This window comes from Leucoraja erinacea, chromosome 26 (genome assembly GCF_028641065.1).
Source record: "Leucoraja erinacea ecotype New England chromosome 26, Leri_hhj_1, whole genome shotgun sequence".
Taxonomy (NCBI): Eukaryota; Metazoa; Chordata; class Chondrichthyes; order Rajiformes; family Rajidae; genus Leucoraja; species Leucoraja erinaceus.
Window position 1 is genome coordinate 23,403,969 of NC_073402.1, and position 27,882 is coordinate 23,431,850.

Below are 27,882 nucleotides of genomic sequence, written 5' to 3' on the forward strand. Positions count from 1 at the left end.
CACTTCCCTTATGTAACTGTCCACGGTGTCCATTGCGTGAATGTAAACACTGCAATATTATGCAACAAGTAGAATCGTTTAGTATAGATTTGATAGAAAGGCATGAATCATTTGAACCCTTTTGTAAGTGTTCATTTGTCTTCCCAAGTCACAGGCCGTGCTTCAGAAAGTGGATGGTTCATGCCATTTATGTAGTGAAGTGAAATGTGTATACTCGGTGTGTGTGTGTGTACACTTTTCAAGTAAAATAACTATACAGAACTACCTCAGGATAGCTTACGTTACTGTGACTAAAGAGTGGAACTTGCACGAGGAATATGCAATTTCCATGGGGTTCGCCCAGGTCTCTTTCTAGTTGCGCCTGTGAATAAGACAGATGTGAACACATTTTTTAGTGATTGTCTTACATGTAACAGTATGGTAACCTAGATTAGAATTTGTTACTTAATCTCCTAAAAATGTGATATTTATATGTTGTGTTTTCCTTTTTTTGAAGAAACACATTTTTAAAGACACTGTTTACAGATTGATGGATATACCAAAGGATGTAATTGAGATTGTACAGGAAGGAATGACGGGAGAATGTAGTGTTATTTACTGCTAGTAACCAAAGCAATGCAGCCCCTGTGGATTGTAGCTGCTGTTATAATCAATGTTCGGGGTGGCTGTATGAAGGCCATTGAGTGCCAGGGAACAATTCAGAACTGTAACAAACACATTTTCAAGAATTGATTCATAACTTGACTTGAAATGGAAATTGGAATTAAAATGGATAGTGTTTTGTCTATGATTTTTGTCACTGTGTATTTTTTTTTCTCTAATTCTTTTGTTATAAACACACACAGGTGACATGGATCCCATTAATCTGAAACCCCTCAATCACATTAAATTGATCGTTTGACTTGATTTCTTAAGTATCATTCATGACTGTATAATGCCAAAATGCACTAAAGCAATTCGTGTGTTCCCCTTTGAAGTTTATATGGAGTTGATAGTCGCCTAAACTGTGCACAATACGTTTCTACAAAGAGAAATGGATAACGGCCAGATAATCTGTGTTGGTTGAAGGATAATGTTAACTAAGGGTGCAGACCCCTGCTCTACCTTGAAAAATGCCATAGGATTTATCAAGACAACTCAAAATGGTAAAATGCACCTCACTTGCTTTCACCTCTTCTACTCTTTTATCATCATCTTGCCCTGTGATCCATGATATTATTCAACTCTTCCGTCGCTGGGGAAACCGGTTTTGTATTTTCATTACACACTCTGCTTCATTCAGACTTTCAACATTTTGTTTCATTTCATGCATTGCACAAAGATTCTCAATTTTTTCTGAATCTGCATCATTTTTACAATCATGAGCAATGTTGCACTTTAGTTGTAATAGTGAATGCTGCAAAAAAAAAGCAGATATTTACAAATGAGGCCTTTTGCAACAACACACCTCACAATAATGGAAGTCATCTGAAAGTCTGTAATATGGAGTAAAATGAACTGGAGTAATTAAAACTAGAGTTGGGAGAATAAATGTTGGGCAATACGGGTAAATGTTCTGCTCTGTCCTCAAAAGTGCCGAGAGATATGAACATCGGCCTAAGCCAGACGGAGGAGAATGCCACAACCTAGTCATACTGCCTTTTGATCCACTCTGCCCAAGCAGTCATTTGTACAAATCTACACTAAACTAATTTACCCACATTACGTCCATAGCCTTTTACGCCTTGAGAATTCAAGTACATGTACAGATGCTTCTTAAATGTTATGAGAATATCTACCTCCACCACTTCCTTGCACAACACTTTCCAGACCCCAATCCTCCTCCCTGGGTCCCCTCTCACCATCACCAATGTACTGCAGATATAGTGGATGAGGAATCGGCCTACAGCATTGATTAGGTCACGATACCTGAATATGACAACAATTGATAGAAGGCAATGGAGGCTACACCATTTAAAAATATTTTATACACTCTGAACAAGAAGTGAACATTGAATGAAAAACTAATGGGAGTTTAGAAGGATTGAAATCCTATTTACTAAAGCCTCTCTGAAATGATATTCTTTGAAGGAAAATGGGTAGAAAAACAATGGGCTGGTAGGATGGGAAAAGATAATTGGAGGATTGAGATACCACAAGCCGAATGAGCCCATTATTGCCACATTAAATATGGTGAAGCAGGGGATTCCCATGGGGCAAGCCATTGTTTGAACTGCCTCAATAGGTCGGCACTATATTGAGTAGAGCATCAAGACTTACGGCCACTGATGTGTAATCAACACGATTCCAGCTTGCTGAGGGAATTGAAAGCCAGCACAAAAGGGAAAATTATCAAAAGAAGTAAGTGCCTCATTGACTTTGTAAAATCGAGAGTGTCTTAATTATTGAAGATTGGCTAAAATGCTGGAGTTACTGCGTGATATATTGGCACAGAAATAGGGTTGTTCCCTTACAGTGCCAGAGACCCGGATTTGATCCTGACTGGGTGCTGTCTGTAGGCAGTTTGTACATTTTCCCCATGACCTGCGTGGGTTTTCTCCGAGATCTTCGGTTTCCTCCCAAATTCCAAAGACGTACAGGCTTGTAGGTTCATTGGCTTGGTATAAATGGAAATTGTCCCTATTGCGTTAATATGCGGGAATCTAATCGCTGATCGGTTCGGACTCGGTGAGCCTAAGTGCCTGTTTGCGCGCTGTATCTCTAAACTAAACTCAACGCGTCAGGCAGCATCTCTGGAGAAAAGGAGCAGGTGACATTTCGGTACAAGCCCCCTACTTCAGACAGAGTCAGCGGAGATGGAAACTTGAGGTATGAAAAGGGACATAACCTTTATTTGATTATCATTACTTGTCAATTTAATTGATTAATTATCATGCCCAGGATCTTCCTCAGTCCAGCCAGTCGAGCTTCAAGGTTTCAGCAATGAAGGCGAGGATGTCTGACTCTTCCTCGATTACCTTGTGAGTCGGTTTCCCGGCCCCATGCCCTGATTTAGTGTCGACACGGATCAGCAGGAGGTTCTTCTGACCGGGACTGCGACCCACAGTCTGCTGCAGTGTAGCAATGTATTTCAGAGAGTGAAGGGGTACCACTCTGTCGTCATGATCAGCAGTCAGCAACAGCATGGCTGGGTACTGGGTACCTCCCTCCGGCACCTTGATGTTATGGAGTGGAGAATATCTGCCCGGAAAAATAGCATTCATTGTTAAAACGATTTCCTCCCCACTTCCAATCAGTTATTTTGTGAGAGTTTTGTAAGGTCAGTGGCTAGACCCAAACATCTGGAATATCTCAGCGGGACAGGCAGCATCTCTGGGGAGAAGGAACGGGTGACGTTTCAGGTCGAAACCCTTCTTTAGACTGGTTAGGGATAAGGGAAACAAGAGATATAGATGGTGATGTGGAGAGGTAAAGATCAATGAATGAAAGATATGCAAAAAAAGTAACTATGTTAACGGGTCAGTGGAGTTCCCTTCTCCCCATAACCTCTGACACCCATATAACAATTACAGCACGGAAACAGGCCATCTCGGCCCTACAAGTCCGTGCCGAACACCTTTTTTCCCTTCGTCCCACCTGCCTGCACTCATACCATAACCCTCCATTCCCTTTTCATCCATATGCCTATCCAATTTATTTTTAAATGATACCAACGAACCTGCCTCCACCACTTCCACTGGAAGCTCATTCCACACCGCTACCACTCTCTGAGTAAAGAAGTTCCCCCTCATGTTACCCCTAAACTTCTGTCCCTTAATTCTGAAGACATGTCCTCTTGTTTGAATCTTCCCTATTCTCAAAGGGAAAAGCAGATCCACGTCAACTCTGTCTACCCCTCTCATCATTTTAAAGACCTCTATCAAGTCCCCCCCTTAACCTTCTGACCCGTACTAATCAAGAATCTATCTCAGCCTTAAATATATCCACTGACTTGGCCTCCGCAGCCTTCTGTGGCAAATAACTCCACAGATTCACCACCCTCTGACTAGACTAAAGACATTTCTTCTCAAAATAATGTCCTTTAATTCTGGGACTATGACCTCTAGTCTGAGACACTCTCACTAGTGGCAACATCCTCTCCACATCTGTTCTATCCAAGCCTTTCATTAGTTTATCTTTCAATGTGGTCCCCCCACATTCTTCTAAACTCCAGGGAGTGCAGGCCCAGTGCCGACAAACGCTCATCACAGGTCAACCTACTCATTCCTGGACCCTCTCCAGAGCCAGCACATCCTTCCTCAGATATGGTGCCCACAATATTCCAAATGCGGCCTTATCGGCGCCTTATAGAGTCTCAACATTACTTCCCTGTTTTTGTTTACAAGTCCTCTTGAAATAAATGCTAGCTGTGTTCTTGTACACCATGGATATCATTTGCTGTGGAAATGTACCACAGTGAGAGAAAGGCATAAGTTGTGACAGAACTCTACTCCAGAGAAGTAGACACAAAAAGCTGGAGTAAATCAACGGGTGAGGCTGCATCTCTGGAGAAAAGTAATAGGTGAAGTTTCAAGTTGAGATCCTTCGTTGAAGAAGGGTCTAGACCTGATATCATCGATTCATTTTCTCCAGAGATGCAGCCTGACCTGCTGAGTTACTCCAGCTTTTTGTGTGTATCTTCAGTTTAAACCAGTATCTGCAGTTCCTTCCTACCCACACCAGAGAGGTGATGTCCATGGGACAGTGGTGGACATGCAGTGGTTACAGTAGTGCATGTTCATGAAACGAGTCAATGCCAATCTCATGCCCAGTGTTACGAGAGAGCATGAGCTATCCAATCCCAAATCTTACTCACTTTATCAGCCACTCGAACTGCTCCTTCTTGTCGGAGCAGCCGTAATCAGAGGTCCATGCGTGGCCAATGGTAAACTTGTGAAACTTGAGCATGTCCATCACACCAACTTCAACGACCGCGCAACCAAATAGGTCAGGCTGCTGGTTCACACAGGTAGCTGGAGGAGAGAAGGCAGTAATAAGGCGTATACATCACTGGAGCAAGCAGCAACAAGCAGCAACAGTTAACAACAGGAGCCATTTGATTCATCACAGCCTTTCAATTAAACAATTTTTCAACAATAAACTTCACAACTTGCTCTGAATCAACTTCAGACTTTTGTATCTGCTCCCTTTCAAAACCAAACAGTGCTTCAATGTCTGGTGCTTCTGGAGTAGAGCTGGCCTTTGCCTGTTTGCGTGCTTTTTTTGTCCTTAGATTAAATGAGTGCTCAGTCAAACCTGTTCCTCTTCAGAGCTCACAACCAGACTGAAGCTCTGGCCACACACAAACTAAGTTGTCAGAGTGCGAGAGAGCACGGAACAGGCCATTTAGCCCAACTAGTCCATACCGACCAAGTTGCCTACTTGGGCTAGTCCCATTTTCCTGTGTTTGGCAGTTACAGGAATTAACTTTTGCTTCTTCCCCTCATTATACCCAAGGTTGGGTTCCAGCTCATTATCTTCAAGGCTAGAGTCTGTCTTGGCAATGATGTGTCCACCAAACAACATCACCATGATAGTCGCCGACTTAAACAAACGCATCGGGTAGTGCAGACCAGCACTTTGGGTCAGAAGTTTGGATTGAACTCTCATTACAGAGACCTAAACATAATAGGGTGATTTCACCAAATGTCAAATGAGCGTAGATCCCCCCTCACGTGACCGAAAAATTTAACTGGAGAACATCTCTCAGTTTGGTACATGTTAGTGAATGGGGAAACACGCACTTTCCCACCCGTTAAAAACATGGAAAACGGACGATTTTTGAGCTGAAAATTTCTGTGCTAGTCGGGATGAGTCGGGATATAGTCAGGCTGTTGTTACAGTGCAATGCTGAGAGGCATGGCATTGTCTGTCAAATAAGATATTAAACCAAAGTCTGGCTTGCCATCTCTGGTGGGTGTAAAGGATCCACTGGGCATCCAAGAATGATCCTGGGGATGATCGGGTTAACATATGAGGAGCGTTTGAAGGCTCTGGGCCTGTACTCGCTGGGGTTTAGAAGGATGAGAGGGTATCACATTGAAATCTACTGGATGATGAAAGGCCTAGATAGAGTGGATGTGGAAAGGATGTTTCCAGCAATCAGAGTCTACTAACAGAGGACACAGCCTCAGAATAAAGCACACCTTTGGAATGAGATAAGCAGGAATTTCTTTAGCCCGTGGTGGTGAATCTGTGGAATTCATTGCCACAGATAGTGGTCGAGGACAAGTCATTGGGTATTTTAATAGCAGAGATGAATAGATTCTTGAATAATATGGGTGCCATAAGTTACGGTGAGAAGCTAGAATGGGGTTAATAGAGAAAAATAGATCAGCCATGATTGAATGGCAGAATAGACTTCATGGGCCAAATGGCCCAATTCTGCTCCTATGTCTAATGGTCTTATGAACCACTTTGCATTATGAATCAAAACTGGCTCCTGGTCGTCTCCCAGAATGAATGGCTCAGTCAAGAATAGCGTAATAAATTCTGAGCTCCCTTTGCCATCCCAATTATAAACTCTCACACAGAACTAATCAGACTGGGGCTGCGTACCAACAAGCAGGCCTCCATTTGAGCCTCCGTTGATGGTGAGCTTCTCCCGGCAGGTGAATCCTTCCTGGATCAGGTACTGAGCTGCACTCTGGAAATCATCAAATCCATTCTGCTTGTTACCTAGAATCCCAGCTGCAGAGAGCAAGAAACAAAACTGGTTACACACAGGAGTGGGGGAGCGTCTGTGCATTAATACTGTCCCCCAGTTTCAGAGTGGGAGGGGGGGTCAAGCTGGCCACACTCAACAAATAAAAGGCTAGACCCTGCTCTTGAAGCATTGAGTTAACATTCATAGCTCACTTGTTTCCACTCCAGGTATTTTGGGATATTAATGCCCCTCTTGATTCTGAAGGGTTAATATTAAGTTCCACAATGATTTAGAATCAATTGATGCTGTGATTGAGCACAATGCCAATGAGGGCGACTAATGCGACCACTAACCCACAATTGTAAAGGATAGATGAAGCTCTCTAATCTTGGCTGATGCCTATCCCAGGCAAAGACTTGTTGCAACTTGTTAAGACTTGTTGTGGGCAGTCACGGTGGCACAGCGGTAGAGTTGCTGCCTTACAGCAAAATGCAGCGCCAGAGACCCGGGTTCGATCCCGACTACGGGTGCTGTCTGTACGGAGTTTGTACCTTCTCCCCGTGATCTGCGTGGGTTTTCTCCGAGAACTTCGGTTTCCTCCCACACTCCAAAGGCGTACAGGTTTGTAGGTTAATTGGCTTGTCGTGGTCGGGGAGCTTGTGGGACTCAGTGACCCCCTAGATCTATGCCAGCGGGAGATTCGTCTCCTGTTAGGGTCTCCCATGCTGGACAGGTTGAAGGCTAGAGGCGAGACTAAGAGCGATCCACTGGTCCTCCAGGTTGGGAGTTGAGCACAGGGCTAACAACCCTGTCTCGTAAAACAAATATGTTACGGAAACAGCAACTGAAGGATTCAACAAGGACATGCCAGGAGGCATAATAGGCAGTAGGTAAGTGGATGAAGTGAAGGTCAGAGTTTCAAGCAGCTCCTACCTTGATGCCAGGTTTCTCCATATTCTCCACCTCCTCGCAAATTAGCTACGGCAAGAATTCCACCCAGGTGCCTGATGAAAATCAGATATGCCACGCTGGAAACACAGGTAGGGAAGAAGAGCAATTAAATAAACCATAGGAACTGTATGTCAACAACTGAGTGTTTGAACTAATATGGGAAGAGTCATATATTTGTACAGCATGGAAACAGGCCCTGAGGCCTACATGGTCCATACTAGGTTAGTCCCATTTGCCTGCATTTGGCCCATAGCCCTTTAAACATTTCCTATCCATGAACATGTGTCTTTGAAATGTTATAATTGACCCAACCTCCCCAATTTCCTTTGGCAACTCGTTCTGGATATGGACTACCCTCTGAGCGCAAAGGTTGTCCCCGAGATCCCTCCTAAATCTCTCACCACTCACCTTAAGCCTATGCCCTCTAGTTTTACAATCCTCTACCCTAGGAAAATGATTGTGAGCGTTTACTTTATCCATGCCCTGATCATAAGACCATGTGATAGGAGCAGAATTAGGTAATTCGGCCCACCAAGTCTACTCTGCCATTCAATCATGGTTGACCAGATATGTGAAAAGAAAGAGATTAGTTAAAACAAATGTAGGTCCCTTGCAGTCAGAAACAGGTGAGTTGATCATGGGGAACAAGGATATGGCGGACCAATTGAATAACTACTTTGGTTCCGTCTTCACTAAGGAAGACATAAATAATTTTCCGGAAATAGCAGGGGCCCGCGGGTCAAAGGAGTTGGAGGAATTGAGTGAAATCCAGGTTAGCCGGGAAGTGGTGTTGGGTAAATTGAATGGATTAAAGGCCGATAAATCCCCAGGGCCAGATAGGCTGCATCCCAGAGTACTTAAGGAAGTAGCTCCAGAAATAGTGGACGCATTAGTAATAATCTTTCAAAACTCTTTAGATTCTGGAGTAGTTCCAGAGGATTGGCGGGTAGCAAACGTAACCCCACTTTTTAAGAAGGGAGGGAGAGAGAAAATGGGGAATTACAGACCAGTTAGTCTAACATCGGTAGTGGGGAAACTGCTAGAGTCAGTTATTAAAGATGGGATAGCAGCACATTTGGAAAGTGGGGAAATCATTGGACAAAGTCAGCATGGATTTACGAAAGGTAAATCATGTCTGACGAATCTTATAGAATTTTTCGAGGATGTAACTAGTAGCGTGGATAGGGGAGAACCAGTGGATGTGGTGTATCTGGACTTCCAGAAGGCTTTCGGCAAGGTCCCACATAAGAGATTAGTATACAAACTTAAAGCACAAGGCATTGGGGGTTCAGTATTGATGTGGATACAGAACTGGCTGGCAAACAGGAAGCAAAGAGTAGGAGTAAACGGGTCCTTTTCACAATGGCAGGCAGTGACTAGTGGGGTACCCCAAGGCTCAGTACTGGGACCCCAGCTATTTACAATATATATTAATGATCTGGATGAGGGAATTGAAGGCAATATCTCCAAGTTTGTGGATGACACTAAGCTGGGGGGCAGTGTTAGCTGTGAGGAGGATGCTAGGAGACTGCAGGGTGACTTGGATAGGCTGGGTGAGTGGGCAAATGTTTGGCAGATGCAGTATAATGTGGATAAATGTGAGGTTATCCATTTTGGTGGCAAAAACAGGAAAGCAGACTATTATCTAAATGGTGGCCGATTGGGAAAGGGGGAGATGTAGCGAGACCTGGGTGTCATGGTACACCAGTCATTGAAGGTAGGCATGCAGGTGCAGCAGGCAGTAAAGAAAGCGAATGGTATGTTAGCTTTCATTGCAAAAGGATTTGAGTATAGGAGCAGAGAGGTTCTACTGCAGTTGTACAGGGTCTTGGTGAGACCACACCTGGAGTATTGCGTACAGTTTTGGTCGCCAAATCTGAGGAAGGACATTATTGCCATAGAGGGAGTGCAGAGACGGTTCACCAGACTGATTCCTGGGATGTCAGGACTGTCTTATGAAGAAAGATTGGATAGACTTGGTTTATACTCTCTAGAATTTAGAAGATTGAGAGGGGATCTTATAGAAACTTACAAAATTCTTAAGGGGTTGGACAGGCTAGATGCAGGAAGATTGTTCCCGATGTTGGGGAAGTCCAGGACAAGGGGTCACAGCCTAAGGATAAAGGGGAAATCCTTTAAAACCGAGATGAGAATAACTTTTTTCACGCAGAGAGTGGTGAATCTCTGGAACTCTCTGCCACAGAGGGTAGTTGAGGCCAGTTCATTGGCTATATTTAAGAGGGAGTTAGATGTGGCCCTTGTGGCTAAGGGGATCAGGGGGTATGGAGAGAAGGCAGGTACGGGATACTGAGTTGGATGATCAGCCATGATCATATTGAATGGCGGTGCAGGCTCGAAGGGCCGAATGGCCTACTCCTGCACCTAATTTCTATGTTTCTATGTTTCTCCCTCCTAACCCCATTCACCTGCCTTCTCCCCATAACCTCTGACACCTGTACTAATCAAGAATCCTTCTATCTCAGCCTTAAATATATCTACTGACGGCCTCCACAGCCTTCTGTGGCAAAGAATTCCACAGATTCACCACCCTCTGACTAAAGAAATTCCTCCTCATCTCCTTCCTGAAAGAATGCCCTTTCATTCTGAGGCTATAACTTCCAGCCCAAGACTCTCCCACTAGTGGAAACATCCTCTCCACATCCAAGATGATCCTGTACATCTTAATAAGGTTACCCCTCAACCTCCTTTGTTCCAATGGAAAAAATCCCTGCCTATCCAACCTCTCGATATGAATATAGCCCGCAGGCCCGGCATTAGATATGATCTCGACCTTCAAATGCAAGTAGCTCACTTGGATTTGATGATTTTGAGCCTATCAGTAATTATAATCGAACACTAAAACTATTTACGGTGGAGATACATTTAAGCCGCAAACCCTTAATTGACAATTAAAAATAAATCTACAGCACCCTTAATGCTCTCAGGATGTTCCAAAGTGTTCTACAGCTCATGAAATGTCAGTGAGGTATTCCCACTATTGGAATGTAGTGTGGCAACTGATTTAACTTGCAGGAAGCTGTGGTGGCACGGTGGCGCAGTGGTAGAGTTGCTGCCTTACTGCAACATAGACACAGGTTCAATCCTGACTACAGGTGCTGTCTGTACGGTGTTTGTACGTTCTCCCCGTGACTGCGTGGGTTTTCTCCGGATGCTCCGGTTTCCTCCCACACTCCAAAGACGTGCAGGTTCGTAGGTTAATTGGCTTCAGTAGGCCAAAGGGCCTGTTTCCGTGCTGTATCTCTAAAGACTGAAGTAGCTCACATAACGAACCATGAGATCAATGTACAGATAATCTGTTGATGTAAACCACCTTCTGTAATTCTCTCCAACACACTATTATACTTGTTGTTTAGTAGCACCAGCAACTTACTTGTAATATGGACTCAGAGAGATGTTGAACCCTCCGTAGCCATGCAGGAATACTGGGTGAGAACCGTCCTGTTTTATCCCTTTCTTATGAACAATAAACATTGGTATTTTCGTCCCATCTTTACTGGGGAAAAAAACCTTTGTGAAGAAAGTAATATCTGTGATATAGCAAGCATTCAACAACAGGCTAATCGGCAAGTATCTAAATGGCCATGCCTTTTGCATAGCCAGCAACTCAGACATCTTGCTAAAGCCTTGGCAAGTCACAGTTCCAACATGTGGCTGGACCTCACCAAGTCCTTGACCATCCTTGAATGGAGAGGAAACAGGTTGTGGAAGGGTTAATGCTGAAGTGTGCATCATGGTTGAGCAATTTTCCTTCTAAATGGCATTATTAATTGAAAATGTCATCACAGTAGATAGGTTGGCCAGGAAGGCGTTCGATACATTGGCCTTCATCAGTCAGGGTATTGAGTATAGAAGTTGTGATGTTATGTTACAGTTGTAAAAGACCTCAGTGAAAACACATTTGGAATATTGTGTTTACTTGTGGTCACCCTACTATAGGAAGTGTGTTGGGATTAAACCTAGATCACTGTAGCTGAAGGTTTGAGGTACTGGATCTACTACATATACTACTGTGCCTCTCTGGGGCTGAAAGACAAATAGCCTTTTCAGCCGAATGTTGACCAGATGCACCCACACTTGCCCAGTACTAATGCTCGGAATTACCTTTCCTTAGGGGCCTGGGACCTGCAAACAACTATTCACCTGGTTTCAGCACCTTTGCATCTCACCTGAACCGTCTGATAATCGGAGAAGTCAAATCCTTTGATCTCCACTTCTCTGAACACTTTAGGTTCCAGGATCTCCTGAGTCAGGTCACAGTGGTAGATGATTCCTGGCAACAAAAAAAAAGTCAAATAACCCGTGAACAATTATCATGGTCCTTGTCACAGTCGACTAGTTCTCTTCTGTTTTATTCAGTCCCAGAACGTGGGGATTGTTGGCACTCCGAGCCCTTCTAGCATACGCACGTAAACACTGCCATGTGGAACCCATGGTCACCTGGTGCTTCAATGGGCAGAGTGACGTTTCAAGTCCCTCCTTTGAGACTTGGGCACTGGGACTAAATTTACATTTGCCTCGTGGCTACTGATGCATTAACAAAGATGTGGTTTTATGGCAACGATTCAGGTAGAAGTGAAAGAACTCCTGCCCATGTTCACAGACAACCTGGGCTGTTGTCCTGCTAATGCTTATCCATCAGTCAACATCACTACACCAGATTATTTAGTCCTTTACCTCGCTGTTGTTTTAGGATGTTGCCTAATTAAACTTGGTATTGAGTTTTTAGATTACAATAGTGACTGAACTTGTAAAAGAGTATAGTTGTCTGGCTGGGACAGGCTATGTTGAAATACAAGTTTGGGTACTTTGCATATCAGACGTTCGTGAAATGGACTTCCAAAATATATTTCTTAAGGTACTGCATAATAGGCCAGGTCATTAAAAAGATTGTGCAGGTTTGTAGGTTAATTATCCTTAGTGTGTAGGATGCAAAACTGGGATACATGGAACTCAGGAACGGGTGATCATTGGTGAGTGCGGACTCATAAGGTCATAAGGACTAGGAGTAGAATTAGGCCATTTGGTCCATCAAGTCTACTCCGCCATTCAATCATGGCTGATCTATCTCTCCCTCTTAACCCCATTCTCCTGCCTTCTCCCCATAACACCTGTACTCATCAAGAATCTATCTATCTCTGCCTTAAAATTATCCACTAATGTCCTCCACAGCCTATTCCACAGATAGATTTCCAAAGATTCCTACACTCGATGGGACAAGGGCCTGTTTCCACACTGTATATCTAAACCAGACTAAACTAGTCTAAACTAAATGAGTGAAAGAGTGTTTCCCAAAAGCTGCTGCTAGGACCACTGCTCAACTTCTCCAAATCAGTTTCTTCACATATTGTCCCCAGTACATGGTTCAATTATTATTATTTTAATGTCCTAAGTTAACTTTGTGATTTGTGAATGTGTCTGCCATCAGCCCCTTTGTGAATCGCACCTGGTGTCAGGTAGGAGTTGAACTTGTAGAAGATCTCCTTGTTCTTCTTCCGCCCGCTGTATCCCGAGATGCTGCCAACATCCAGCGGGAGGTCCTTGAGGAAGGCTCCAGTGGCAAGATTGTACAGTTGGAGGGTGTCCTTCACATCCTTGAGGTAATTCAGGACCAGGAACTTGTCGTTGACACAGGTTGCCCAGTCTGTGAGGTGGACAAGTAAGAACATGTGGATAAGACATTATTGGTACAAACTTTCAATCAATATACGGCGTCCTGAAAGATCTTACCCAAGACATCCTTCTGATGTTGGGCAATGAGTTCCTTCCATTGTGACATAGCTGGCTGCTCCAGGTTAATATTGATGACTCGGTGGCGAGGAGCATCGAGGTTGGTTCTGAATGAGAACACAGGCCCTTCATTTGTGAGGTAGCTGTACTCTGCATCAAAGTTGTCTATCAGTTTAACCCAAGGAAGTAGGCCTGTAAAAATGATGACAGACTTGGTCAAAATGGTGAAGTCACAAAGAAGACTTCTTATTAATGTTTAAGAAGGGACTGCAGATGCTGGAAAATCGAAGGTAGACAAAAATGCTGGAGAAACTCAGCGGGTGAGGCAGCATCTATGGAGCGAAGGAAATAGCAATGTTTCGGGCCGAAACCCTACTTCAGACCCAGGTCTTTCCTTCGTTCCAGCATTTTTGTCTACCTTCTTATTAATGTGTTGCTTGATCTTGGGTCCAGATCCAAACAATTGTCACTGTGAGTTTGAAACTCAGTGTGAAATGTAGAAGGAGATTCACCCAACGGCAGATTTCCGGCATCATCATGTGGCTTGATTAGCGTCTGACAGAAGCAAGTACCTACCAGATATGCCATTTGGTAGCAGGTGCAGGTCACAGTACCATATGCGGTTCTTGGGTTGACAACCCTCTCGAATAGATAATAGCACATAACAACCATCGTCAGAAACCTGAACAAAGACAAACAGGAGTGAACTATTTCTGAATCCTCAGTTGGAGTCATAGAGATATACAGCACGGACTGGCCCTTCGGCCCGACTGTTGACCAACACGTCTATCTCACTTCACTTTATTGTCAGGTGTACCGAGGCACAGTGCCATCCAGTCAGCGGAAATACATGATTACAATCGAGTCATTTACAGTGTATAGATACATGATAAGGGAATTATGTTTATTGCAAGGTAAAGCCAGCAAAGTCCAATCAAGTACAGTCCGAGGGTCACCAATGAGGTAGACAGTAGCAGCTCAGCTGGTTGTGGTGGCATTGATTCAGTCACCTGATAACAGCTATGAAGAAACTGACCCTGAATATGGAGGTGTGTGTTTTCGCAGATCAATACCGTTTGCCTGATGGGAGAGGGGAGAAGAGGGAGTGGCCAGGGTGCGACTCGTCCTTGGTTATGCTGCTGGCCTTGCCGAGGCAGCGTGAGGTATAAATAGAAACATAGAAACATAGAAATTAGGTGCAGGAGTAGGCCATTCGGCCCTTCGAGCCTGCACCGCCATTTAATATAATCTTGGCTGATCATCCAACTCAGTATCCCGTACCTGCCTTCTCTCCATACCCTCTGATCCCCTTGGCCACAAGAGCCACATCTAACTCCCTCTTAAATATAGCCAATGAACTGGCCTCAACTACCCTCTGTGGCAGAGTTCCAGAGATTCCAGAAATGGAGTCAATGGGAGGGAGGTTGGTTTGTGTGATGGTCCGGGCTGCGTCCACAATTCACTGCAATTTCTTTCGGTCTTGGATGGAGCTGTTCCCGAACCAAGCTGTGATGCATCCTGATAAAATGCTTTCTATGGTGAATCTGTGGAAGTTGTGGGGGACATGCCGAACTTCCTAAACCTTCTGATCCACGCACTTTCCATGCGTTTTTTAAAATGCTGTAATTGTATCCACTTATCCGCTTCCTCTGTATACTCATCACGTTCGTGTGAAAACGTGCCCCTCAAGTCCCCTTTACATCTTTCTCTTCCCATCTTAAACCTATGCTCTTTAAACATAGAAACATAGAAAATAGGTGCAGGAGTAGGCCATTCGGCCCTTTGAGCCTGCACTGCCATTCAATACGATCATGGCTGATCATCCAACTCAGTATCCTGTACCTGCCTTCTCTCCATACCCCATGATCCCTTTAGCCACAAGGGCCACATCTAACTCCCTCTTGAATATAGCCAATGAACTGGCCTCAACTACATTCTGTGGTAGAGTTTTAGGAGAAATTACCGTGACTATTTACCCTACTTATACCTTTCATTATTTATAATCGCCTATATGATCAACTCTCAGCTTCCTTTGCTCAAGGACAAACAGCCCCGGCCCATCCAATGAACTCAACTCTCCAGTCCCGACAACATCCTTGTAACTCTGTATCCTTTCTGGCTTAATCACATTCTTCCCGTAGCGCGATGACCAAAATGGTACACAAGTCTCACCAGTAACTTGTACAGCTGTCCTAAATCTTGTACTCAATGCCCCAAGCGCAGAAGGTAAATGGCACACTTGCCTTCTGTGCCATCATGTCTAACTCCCAGGGACGTGTGGGTCTGTGAGGTAATTGGCCTCTGTAAATTGCCCCTAATGTGCAGGGAGTGGATGAGAAAGTGGGATAACATGGAATTAGTGTGAATGGATGATTGATGAAGGTTCTGTTTCCATGCTGTATCTCTAAATTAAACTGCGTTGTCACTTTCAGGGAACTAGATATTTGTACTCAAGGCCTCTCATTCAATAACAGTCTTCAGGACCTGTCATTCATTGCGTACATTCAGGATGACATTTAATTTCCTAAAATGCATTTGTCTAAGTTAAATTCCATCTGGTTTTCCTATGTTTACTTTCCTAGTTGATACAGATCCTGTTAATCCTTAGACAACCTTCTTCACTGTTCACACACTGCCAATTTTGGTATTAACCGCCAACTTACTGATCATGCCCCCAAGTTACAATCCAAATTATTAATTGGATTCCCTCCGCCGGCTGGGATGATTAAACATACCAGTGTTACACGTGTAAACGAGAGGGGAAATCCTGTGACACCGTGGCACATATTTGTCCAGCAACTTAATGGTATTTTCCGAAAGGGAGGGACAGTGTTTGTGCAGGAAGGAACTGCAGATGCTGGTTTAAACCGAAGATAGACACAAAAAGCTGGAGTAACAGCGGGACAGACAGCAACTCTGGAGAGAAGGAATGGACGACGTTTTGGATCGAGTGTTTGTGTTCTGAGTATGAGCTCAAGATCAGAGAAGTACAATTACTTCAGCTATTTTGTTCACAACAAGATTTAAAAACCAATGAATCATACAAATAAATTGGTGTGGAGCACAAACCATTTCATTGATCAGTCACTAATGCTGTAACATGCATACTAGCCTTTATTAAAATGTAATCCGATCAGTATAAGGGTACCAGAGGTTGTGGGGTGAAGGCAGGAGAATGGGGTTGAGAGGGAAAGATAGATCAGCCATGATTGAATGGTGGAGTTGACTTGATGGGTCAAATGGCCCCGATTCTGCTCCTAGAACTTATGAACTTATGAGTATAAGCTTCTATTTCTTTCTTGTTGATCCAGTTTAATTTGTACAGTAAATACTTGCATTAATCACTTCATACAGTGGCGACTTTCATAGTCTACAATATTTCTTCTGAGTTCCCTACTATCCTATACTTATGATGACAGCATGGAAAGGCAATATAGAGCAAAATGTACCTTCCTTCATGAAATGCTTCAACACATTTGGTTATCAATGGGTTTGTCTTCAAAATGTGTCTGGGCTCTGACGTCCTTCACTAGTAAATGGTTTAATTGGCTAACAAATTCATCTGTGAAGGAAAATGTGGAGTGACGAACAGAAATGTCGCCTATTCCTTTTCTCCAGAGATGCTGCCTGACCCGTTGAGTTTCTCCAGCATTTTGTGTCTATCTTCAGTGTAAACCAGCATATGCAGTTCCTTCCTATGCAATATAGTACAAACATTCCCTTAGTACTGCACTGGAAAAAATCAGCTGGGTTATCCATTAAAGCCTCTTGAGTGGGTGTCAAATTCAAAACTTTATGACTATGGGATGACAGAATGGCCACACATCCAAGCGGACATTAATAGAGTACCTGAGCTGCACTTTTCCATTTGGGATTATCCAGGAATTCCGCACATAGGATGTCCTCTGACTGGCTGGTGCCGAGCACATGGTAGTAGAGTTTCTGGTTGATATTGGATGCGGTGTCAGTGCCTGGAATAGACGGACCATCAGTCACCAAATATAATTACTATGAAAAAGCCGTAGTGTACATTAGTGAAAGATTCAAATGGGTTTCATTTGGGAAATGTAACCTTAGTTCAGAATGTGAATTAGCACAAGTGGAAGTAAAAATCAAAACACAATGAAAAAGCAGTTGGGCTCGACGATGATAGTTTCTTGTTCGTGTCTAGAATTTTGTGTTTAACGCAAGATTCCAGCATCTGCAGTTGCCTGAGTCTTCATTTTTCTGCTCCACCGTGAAATGTCCTCAAGGTATGCCTACTACTATCACTTGCCAGGCTTTGTCCCATTCCCGCCTCTCTTTTCCAGCTTCTCCCACCCACTACAATCAGTCTGAAGAAGAGTTCCGACCCGAAACATCGCCTAGACATATCCTCCGGAGATGCTGCCTGACCCACTGAGTAAAGGGCCTGTCCCACGAGCATGCGACTTCATGCGGCAAGCGCGACCTAACGTGGTCGCTTGAGCCGTATGGCTTCGCGGGGCCAGTCCCACTTCGATCGCCAGAGCCGTATGGAGTTGTGTGGAGCTGGTCCCGACATCGCGCGGGGCTCCAAAGAACTGACTGTGTTAAAAAATTCCGCGCGGCAACGGCCTGCCAGCCCGCAGCCGCCTCGACGCCGAACGCATCGCCTCGACGGGCATATGAAGCTGGATGTCAAGCGGACTTCGCTTGAAACTTCACGTCGCTCCGCGCGGCCCCAGCTTCCGGTTTGGTCGCGCTCGCTGCATGCAGGTGCATGCTGGTGGGACCGGCCCTGTACGGGGATCACTGGATCTCCGCCTGGCCCCCGCTTCCGATTTAGTCGCGCTTGCCGCATGCAGGTCGCATGCTCGTGGGACAGGCCCTTTACTTCAGCATTTTGTATTCTAAACCAGAAACCCTTGAATGAAGTAAAAATAATATATAACGAGTACAACAAAGTTCTTCAATTACATTTACAGATTTATACTGTACATTTCACGAGCATTTTATAACCAGTATTTTTTGGTTGTGGAGTCACTGTAAACAATATAAGAATTGCAGCAGGCAATCTATGCATTGCAAGGTCCCAAATTAGCAAGGAAAAATGACCAAATAATCTGTTTTCAGTGCTCAGTTTAGCAGGACATTAGGGAGAACTATCTCACTCTCCTTAACCAACGCAATGGGATATATTCTGTGACTTAGAATGGGCAGTGGGAGTCCTGATTTAATGCCACATTAAAAAGGTAGGAAATGGCATTTTCACCTAAGTGATATTTACACCATAAATTTGATTCCTGTGGTCCAATGGTACATATGATCCTCAGGAAAAACTTCTGATGTTTTCAAAATTTTGCAACAGTAATTATTGTTCAAAAATACTTTCTTAAATATAAAACATCTTGTGAAATCCTTCTAAAAGATACTATACGAGTTCAAGATTTTTGTTTTTATAACCATTTATTTGTCATTTTGATAATCACTTCTGTGAATCTAGAGCACGACACTATATAAATGGTTTGCTGTTAGCTAGATATACCATATATATTGTACCATTATCCATTATACTATTATACCATTACTATAACACCATTTAAAAGACGTTTGAACAGGTACGTGGATAGCAATGGTTTAGAGGCATGTGGGCAGGTGGGACCTGTAGATGAGGCATTTTGGTAGGTATGGATAAGTTGGGCTGAATGTCCTGTTACTGTGCTATATGACTATGAAACACAGTTGACAGCCATAGTGTAACAATGCAATCTTTTCTCAAACATACCATCCATGCTTCCTTCTTGATCTGGGTAACGATTGTAGAAAATTCCCTTTCCATCATGAGTCCAGGACAGGCAGCTGAATTTCACCTTTTCCAGAATGTCTGGGAGATCTTCAGGACCTTCGACCTTTAGGATTTTGATTGTGGCCCAGTCGGAGCCGCTTTTGCTGAGTCCATACGCCAGGTACTCATTGTCTTCAGAGAAGGCCAACACTGTGCAAACACAAGCAGAGGTCAGGACAACGCTACTGCTGATGGAACTCATGATGTGACTTCCCTACCACAGGAACCGTCACACCATGCAAACCAAATTCTTCCTAATCAATGGAACAGGAAGAGGCCAGTCAGTTCAATCACAAACCTCGGTTCTTCAAAAGATATTGGCCTTGCATAACAAAAACTATCCACCTGTTTTTAATGACTATATAATAAATCACTGCATCACTCAGATGAAAATGTGGTCCATTGGGCATGTGCCACTACTGAGAGAACTTCTCAGTCTAGCCTCACCCAACATCTTTGCCCCATCACCCTCATCAAACATTCAGTGAATTGGCCCAGCGTCTTCTAGGCTCCTATACTCCTTTGGTGTTTCCTCACTTCCCTTCTGCTTCTTTTTCCAATTATATTAAACCAAAAATACTCAGCAGTTCTGCAAAGGGTGTCTGATCTAAAATGTCAACGGTTTCTCCCCCCATTGACTGACCTGCTGAGCATTTCCAGCATGCTCCACTTTTGAATTAGATGTACAGCATATACATTTTTCCAAAAGTATTTCTCTCAGTCCTGAAAGCTCCAAGTGAACCCCAACATCTAACGTCTACTCCGCTTGGGGGAGAGAATTTCAGATTTCCGCAACACTTTCACTGAAATAGTGCTAAATAAATAGTCTCCTGGATTTGTTTCTAATTTGAAGATTTCTCTCCATTGAAATCCACCAGAAGTTTCTCTATATTAAACTTACAGAATCTCTTTTGTACGTTAAAACATTCCTCCAAATTGAAGGAGATATAACAAAACAAGTTGATATGACTTGCTCCATCATTTTGCGCTGGGGTTATTTTGGTGGCTCTACAATACTTGGCCTCTAGGCCAAGACGTTCTTTCTGACCCCAGAACAGAAACTAATATTCTTGTCAGTGGGTCAGCTTTTAAGATCAGCTATATCCTACACCTCTCGCCAATATCAAACAAGGCCGTGAACATTTTGTTTGATCTGGATATTAATGGCCTGCATTTAAAATCCCAGATCTCTCCTCAATATTAGACATTGAAAAACTTGTTTGATCTATTCTAGACGTTAATTCTCAGAATTCTGAACAGGAAAATTTTAACAGCAAGATTAAGCCCCCATCCTGGGCGATAACCTACTCTTCAAGGCTACAGTCCCATCTGCGGACATCTTGTTGGGGTCAAGGAAAACCTGAGCATCTGCGTCCAATGAATCCTGGACGTACAACACGTGCTGGTTCTGCAGCCCCGAGTTGTGGAAGTAAAAATACCTGAAAATTAGAAAATTGATGCGCATCAAGTCTGGCCACATTTTCAGAGCAGTCTTAGCCCATACATTCCCCTTGCTAGTTCAATCTTCACTATTGGACCACCTGTTGAATCTTTTCCCTAGTTATTGCAACTAGCTTCATTCATCTGAAACAAACAGCCTTTAAGAGTCGATTAGCCAAATCGGGAATCTCAACTGGACATTTAGACTTTAGACATACAGCACAGAAACACGCCCGCTGCCCACCGAGTCCGCACCGACCAATAATCACCCCGTACACTAGCATTATCTCACACCCTCGGGACTTTTACAATTTTTGTGAAGCCAATTAACCTACAAACCTAAACATTTTTGGAGTGTGGGAGGAAACCGGAGCACCCGGAGAAAAGCCACGCGGTCATAGGGAGAACGTACAAACTCCCTCCTTTCAGCACCCGTGGTCAGGATTGAACCCAAGTTCCTGGTGCTGTATGACAGCGACTCTACCGCTGCGCCACTATGTCACCCTATTCCACCCTCATCATCTGAGAAACCAGGCATCATTCAGTGGGTTGGCTCAAGCTCATAAGATTTGGGTTGATGTCCCACTCTGCAGATTTGCGTAAGAATTCAAAGGCTGGGGTTTACAGTGCAAGCCAGAGGCAGAATAACAGTTGACCAACAGATAGCACCAACTCCTTCCAATGGCTCCTGATGGCTTTATTTATTTGGTTGACAGGGCATAGCAAATATGCCATTTATTGCTTATCCCCCTCATTGTGAAATGGTGAATCTTGAATCAATCTAAAGAAAGCAATCCAGAACGAGGAGTCAACGTCTCAATGTAAGGGGTGGACCATTTTGGACTGGACTGAGGAGAAATTTCTTGATACAGTTACTGGAGAATATTTGGAGGTCCCTATTCTGGAGGCCGGTGGAAGGTCAGTCCTTGATGAAATTTGAAACAAATATGAAAGGGATAAAAGAATATAGGGCAAGTGGATGAGAATTGTGCTGGGGTAGAAGATTAGCCACGATTTGTAGAATGGTGAAGCTTGCATTAGGGTTGAATGGCCTACACCTACTACTATTTAGTGTGTTCTGAGCTCTAGCTTGTCCAACAAAGAAACAGCCTTGGTCAATTCCGGGTAAAAATGTAACTTCCCAAATCTAAGTCCAGGGGCTTTGTCGAGTGGCGCAGCGGTAGAATTGCTGCCTTACAGTGCCAGAGACCCAGGTTGGATCCTGACTACTGGTGCTGTCTGTATGGAGTTTGTACGTTTTCCCTTGTGACTGCGTGGATTTTCTCCGGGTGCTCTGATTTCCTCCCACACTCCAAAGATGTCCAGGTTTATAGGTTCATTGAATTTGGTAAAAATTGTAAATTGTTCTGAGTGTGTAGGATATGAGTGGTTGTGTATGGGGATCGTTGGTCGAAGCGGGTGGTGAAGGGCCTGTTTCCGCACCGTATGAGACGACAGATGGCGCAATGGGCTAAGTGTTCGGCTGGCGACCGGAAGGTAGCCGGTTCGAATCCCGCTTGGAGTGCATACTGTCGTTGTGTCCTTGGGGCAAGACACTTCACCCACCTTTGCCTGTGTGTGAATGTAATGTAATTATGTGAAGCACTTTGGGGTCAATGCAAGTTGACTAAAAATGTGCTATCTTAATAAGATTATTATTATTATTATTATCTCTAAATTAAACTAAAAACTCATCCGTCTATCATCTTGGCTTTAGAACAATTCGATACATCCCAAATAAAGATTTTTTTTTTAAATAACTTAATTTGAATTCTCAAATACTCCAGAGTGAGAATTGAACCTTTGCTCTCTGAATGTCTAATCTAACAGCATATCAACCACACTACGAAAGTGAGGGATCTCTCCAGTTATGGCTTTTAGCACAATCAACAAAAATAATGCTTATGAATGTGATGATCTCAAGGAGTCATGAGAAATTGTGATAAAACTCTCACCGCTTCCCTTTCCTGCAAGGACAGCTGTACTTGGGGTAGTCAAACAATTCTGTCATGCGCTCCTGAAGTCTCTTTCTGACTCTGCAACTTTCCAGGAAAGGCATGGTTAGCTGGTTCTGGGCTTCAACAAATGCCTGAAAAACAAAGAGGTGCGCAGGTTATGAATAGGATAACAATCTACTCCACTTGTTACTGGGAGAAATACAGAGACATTCCCATTGCTGGATTGGGGCAAGCATTTAAACAGTTTCTAACCAACTTCTGCTCCTGACCTGAGAAAAGGTTATGGAACATGTGTACTCTATTTGCAATATGCATTCTCTGCACCATTGATATTTCATGCACCATTTATGCTCTGCAAACCATACTGATGCATTACATTGCAAAATATGGCAGATACAATGGAGAACCAATTGTTATCTTCAATGCGTGCATGAGGACATTTTGGACTTCTACATCTGTACACTGTATACTGAGGTATGGAAGCTGCTGGAGGTTGTATGTAGGATATCTAATGCCTCTTTGTCAACCTGTGTTCGACAGTGAAACTAGGGTGTTCTGTAACCTACTGAACTGACAAGGCCTGATGTATTTTGTATCTGCTTGCTGGATTAACTAGAAGGGCTCATAAAGAAAAAATAGCTGCATTTACTTCTCTTTCTTTCTTTCTTTATTACAAATGTGTATATTTTTTTTATCAATAATCAGTAAATTGTGATTTTAAGTAAATTTATTATTTGTTTTTCTTTTTTTTTAAATCAATTTTAACTTTTTGATTGCCTCTGATTATCAAAGGCAGTGTAGCTGTAGAAGACATCAGGGTGGTAGTGCTGGTGAGTTCTCAGGAAGTATTAGGCATAGAGTCATACAACACAGCCAACTCAAACATGCCAACCAAGATGTCCCATCAAAGTTAGTCCCATATCTCTCCAAACCTCTCCTATCCATGTATCTGTCCAAATGCTTATTAATTATTGTTCCTGCTGTTGTAGTTACTTCATCTGGCAGCTCATTCCATATAATCACCACCCTCTGTGTGAATAGGTTGCCTTTCAGGTTCCGATTAAATCTTTCCACTCTCACTTTAAACCTATACACGCTAGTATTCAATTCCCCCACCCTGTGCATTCACCCTATCTCATGGTTATATACAGCCCTCAGCCTCCTGCGCTCCAAGGAATAAAGCCCTATCCTGGCCAACCTCTCCCTATAGCTCAAGCCCTCGAGTCCTGGCAACTTCCTCGTAAATCTTCCCTGCATTCTTTCCAACTTAATGGCATCTGTCCTACAGCAGGATGAACAAACTGAACACAATACACCAAGTTCGAACTCACCAGCTTCTTCTACAACTGTAACATAATGCCCCAGCTTCTATAATCAATCCCTGACTGATGAAGGTCAGCATGCCAAAGGTCTCTACGCAACCCAATCCACCCACGATGCCACTTTTATAGAATTTTGTGTTTGTACTCCTAGATCTCTCTGCTCCATAACACTCCTTGGACTCTACCATTTAAAAAATTTCAGAATTGAAGGGTACAAATTGACGGCTAAAATGTAGTGACTCATGTGTACTGGCCCAATGTAGTCTACTATCTTGCGATCTGATACTTAGTACGATTGCGCCTGATTTATAGCAGGAATGTCACTGAACTGTATGCAAAGAAAATGGCACTATACCTAGAAACACATGAGAATAAAGTACCAATAAAGCATTGATGGAACAAAGGTATAAGTATGTGGAAATAGGCCTGCTGAATGTGCTGGGTTCTTTCTCACCTTGGTCGGTTCGCTGTTGGGGTCTTCAAGCCAGACATAGGGGTCGGGTACTTTAACCCCATGGTAATCGTCCACCTGAAACAATCAGGAACAAGAGTCTCATTCATTTGCATCATAACATCATTCCATGCAATCAATGCACCCCCTGCATTCAGTGGTGGACCAAGAAGACCAAAGAGAACTAATACCGATCTTGAAAATGATGGTGTGCATAGGAAGGAACTGCAGATGCTGGTTTACACCAAAGATAAACACAAAATGCTGGAGTAACTCAGCGGGGCAGGCAACAACTCTGGAGAGAAGGAATTGATGACGTTCCGGGTCTGAAGAAAGGTCTTGATCCGAAACATAACCCATTCCTTCTCTCCAGAGATGCTGCCTGTCCCGCTGAGTTACTCCAGCATTCAAAATGATGGTGTTCAGAGAAGCCTAGACAATAGGGTTATAGATACAAAATATCTATTAATTAGATTGTGATGGGTTTGAGAGAGGTTAATTTACATGTAAGGTACATCCATGGGAATATGGCATTCATTGTCTGAGTGATTGAAACCAATTGTATTGACTCATTTCAGCAGACACTCAATGCACACAAGAGGGAGTGGACAGGGCCATTCAGCCTTTGAAGTCTGTTAACATAACACATAGAACAGAACAGGAACAGGATCTTCAGCCCACCATCTCTGTGCCATCATAGGTACTGACCTCCCCACTATCAATGGGATCTGCAGGAAGCTCTGCCTCAAGAAGGCAGCTAAACATCCTTCTGAAGAAGGGTCTCAACCCGAACCATCACCCATTTCTTCTCTCCAGAGATGCTGCCTGTCCCGCTGAGTCACTTCAGCATTTTGTGTCTATCTTTGGTATAAACCAGCATCTGCATTTCCTTCATCAAAGAATCACACTACCTTGGCCATTCTCTTCTCCCGCTCACACCATCATGAGGTGGTATAGGAACATGAGAATCATGACCTCCACGTTCAGGAATAGCTTCTTCTCATCAAATATCAGGTTTTTGAGCCACCTTGCCCAACCCCCGACCGGAAATCCATGTTCTCCAGAGATGCTGCCTGACCCGCTGAGTTACTCCAGCATTTAGTGTCTTTTTTTTTTTGTAAACCAGCATCTGCAGTTCCTTGTATTTTCACAAACCTACCTCAGAACTAACCTCCAATGGACATGCAAGGTTGCTCTAAAGACTTCAGTTTGCATTTTTATGTTGTGGCCACCTAGTATCACTGATAATTAATTGCCTTATGGCTCATTGGAGATTAATTTGTTATATTGATGCGTTATTGTGTCTGTAAAGCTGCAGCAGGTAAGAATTTCATTGTAGAAATAAGGAACTGCAGATGCTGGTTTACAAAAAAAGACGCAAAGTGCTGGAGTAACTTGGCAGGTCAGGCAGCATCCCTGGAGAACAGGGAGAGGTGACGTTTTGGGTTGTGGCCTTTTTTCAGACTTTCATCGTTCTGGTCCCACTGAATATGAAAATGAAACTCTCTTGATTTATTGACAATGTCATTCATGTCAGGGACAAGCAGAGTGAATCGAGAACCAGAGCACATCGGTTTTCAGGTGAAGGGGAAAAGATTTAAGAGGAATTCAATGGGTAAAGGGCCTGTCCTACTGTACGAAGTAAGTCAAGAGTTCTCCCGAGTTTCCCCTGATTCGAGCTCGGAGAATTACGGTAATAGCTGCTCGTAGGTACTCGGGGCTCTCGTGGACATTTTTCAACATGTTGAAAAAACTTCATGAGCTTACCGCGTTTCCCGAGTACCCGCCGTTAGCGTTACGAGCCGCTAAGAGACGTCCCAAGCTCCGACGTACCCGCTAAGTACATTCGACATACTTACCACGAGTTTGATTTTTTTTTAATTCGGGAGAGCTTGTGGGTAAACTGTATATAGTGGGACACGCCCTTAACTTTTTCACACAGAGGGTGGTGGGTATATGGAACGAGCTGCCAGAGGAGGTAGTTGAGGCAGGAACTATCACAATGTTTAAGAAACAATTAGACAGGTATATGGATAGGTCAGATTTAGAGGGATATGGGTCAAATGCAGGAAAGTGGGACGAGTGTAGATGGGACATGTTGGTCAGCATGGGCCAGAACGACTCTATGGGCCAGAACGACCGAGGGGCCAGTACGACTCTATGATAGACACAAAAAACTGGAATAACTCAGCGGGTCAGACAGCATCTCTGGAGAAAAGGAATAGGTGATGCTGTCTGACCTGCTGAGTTATTCCAGCTTTTTGAATCTATCTTCGGTTTAAACCAGCATCTGTAGTTCCTTCCTGTAGGACTCTGATATCTATCCACGCAGTGCATGGCCGGACACCGGTTTTAGGGGGTCAAAGTTAAGTTTAGGGGTTAGACTGTCGTTTGGTGGAGGGTTTGGACTCAAGGGTCAGGCCTGGGGTTTGAGGTCGGGGAATGAATTGCACGGTTGTCGTCAGGCTGGGCATTGGGCATTCGAGGACGGGGTAGGTAGGGTCGAGTTTGTGGCTCTGACCCTGTGAATGAGTTTGTGGGGTCTTGTTTTCATTTACACCGAGTGCTGTGTGAGGAGATGTAGACGTCCGCATGTTACTGTTACTGTTCCCGCTGCTTTATTCTCGCTGCTTTCATTTTCTCCTCTCGGTAACTGCAGAGAATGGAAAGTGAAACTGTCCCGCACCGTCTCCATTATAATACACCGTGGCGCAGCGGCCAACGCAGCCCAGCCCAGCCCAGACCGACCCCTCCCCTACCCTCCCGGGACCCCCTCCCTCCCTCCCTCTCACCCGGCTCAGGTCCATCTCCGGCTTCGGGTACTGCTGTTCCATTGCTGATCTCTCCATCTCTCAGTACCGACTTGACTCCAACTCCACCTCCGCTCCACATCAGCAGGACCGCCCCCTGTCCCACACTGTTTATTGTCATATGGTCATAGGTTCAGGTGGAACGTAACAGCGTCGCAGGCACTTACAGACTACACATAAACTATACATAAACTACATATGAATGTCAGAAGACTCAGAAAAGAAAAGGCAATGCAAATAGGCAAGACATCAATGCAAAAACACAATCGGATAATGCCCAAGGTAGATTAAGAGATGGTCCATGGGGTTTCATTGCTGAGGTGGGATTAGTGTCTTGCACAGTCACAGCCCACAGGACAACAACATTATGAAAGAAGGCTTGCGCAGTGAAAACATAAAGGAACTATCATTGCATCATTTCTGGGAACATAGAAACATAGAAAATAGGTGCAGGAGTAGGCCATTCGGCCCTTGGAGCCTGCACCGCCATTCAATATGATCATGGCTGATCATCCAACTCAGTATCATGTACCTGCCTTCTCTCTAGTCCCCCTGATCCCTTTAGCCTTAAGGGCCACATCTAACTCCCTCTTAAATATAGCCAATGAACTGGAACAGCAACCTCTTCTCCAGAAATAAGACTGAGGAACACCTCAGATTCAGACAATTTCAGACAACAAAAAGGTTCTTCATGCTGGGAAGTGAAAAATTACGGGATATAACCATAAACTTGTCATTCATAAGGAGAATTCAGGCACATCTTCTTTAAGA

General features: G+C 43.9%; 1 protein-coding gene across 1 annotated transcript; it reads right to left on the reverse strand.

The window, feature by feature from the left end:
- Window positions 1-230: 230 nt before the first annotated feature.
- LOC129709824 (prolyl endopeptidase-like) lies at window positions 231-27,246 on the reverse strand. The gene is made up of 15 exons (XM_055656434.1): window positions 27,094-27,246; window positions 24,305-24,379; window positions 22,526-22,659; window positions 20,439-20,569; window positions 19,071-19,280; window positions 17,174-17,295; window positions 13,901-14,006; window positions 13,325-13,516; window positions 13,041-13,238; window positions 11,764-11,867; window positions 10,968-11,104; window positions 7,559-7,653; window positions 6,538-6,669; window positions 4,796-4,952; window positions 231-3,180 (listed from the first exon to the last, which is right to left on the reverse strand). Exons 1-15 carry the CDS (start codon window positions 27,148-27,150, stop codon window positions 2,889-2,891), a joined length of 2,142 nt encoding a protein of 713 aa, XP_055512409.1. The 5' UTR covers window positions 27,151-27,246; the 3' UTR covers window positions 231-2,888.
- Window positions 27,247-27,882: the final 636 nt, after the last annotated feature.

Coding starts and splice junctions, on each gene's coding strand:
- LOC129709824 (XM_055656434.1), bottom strand. CDS start 27,150: ATGGAGAGATCAGCAATGGAACAGCAGTACCCGAAGCCGGAGATGGAC. Junction 13,239..13,324: donor ACATCAGAAGGATGTCTTGG/GTAAGATCTTTC, acceptor TCCACCTCACAG/ACTGGGCAACCTGTGTCAAC. Junction 7,654..10,967: donor TCTCTGAGTCCATATTACAA/GTAAGTTGCTGG, acceptor CTGTGTTTCCAG/CGTGGCATATCTGATTTTCA.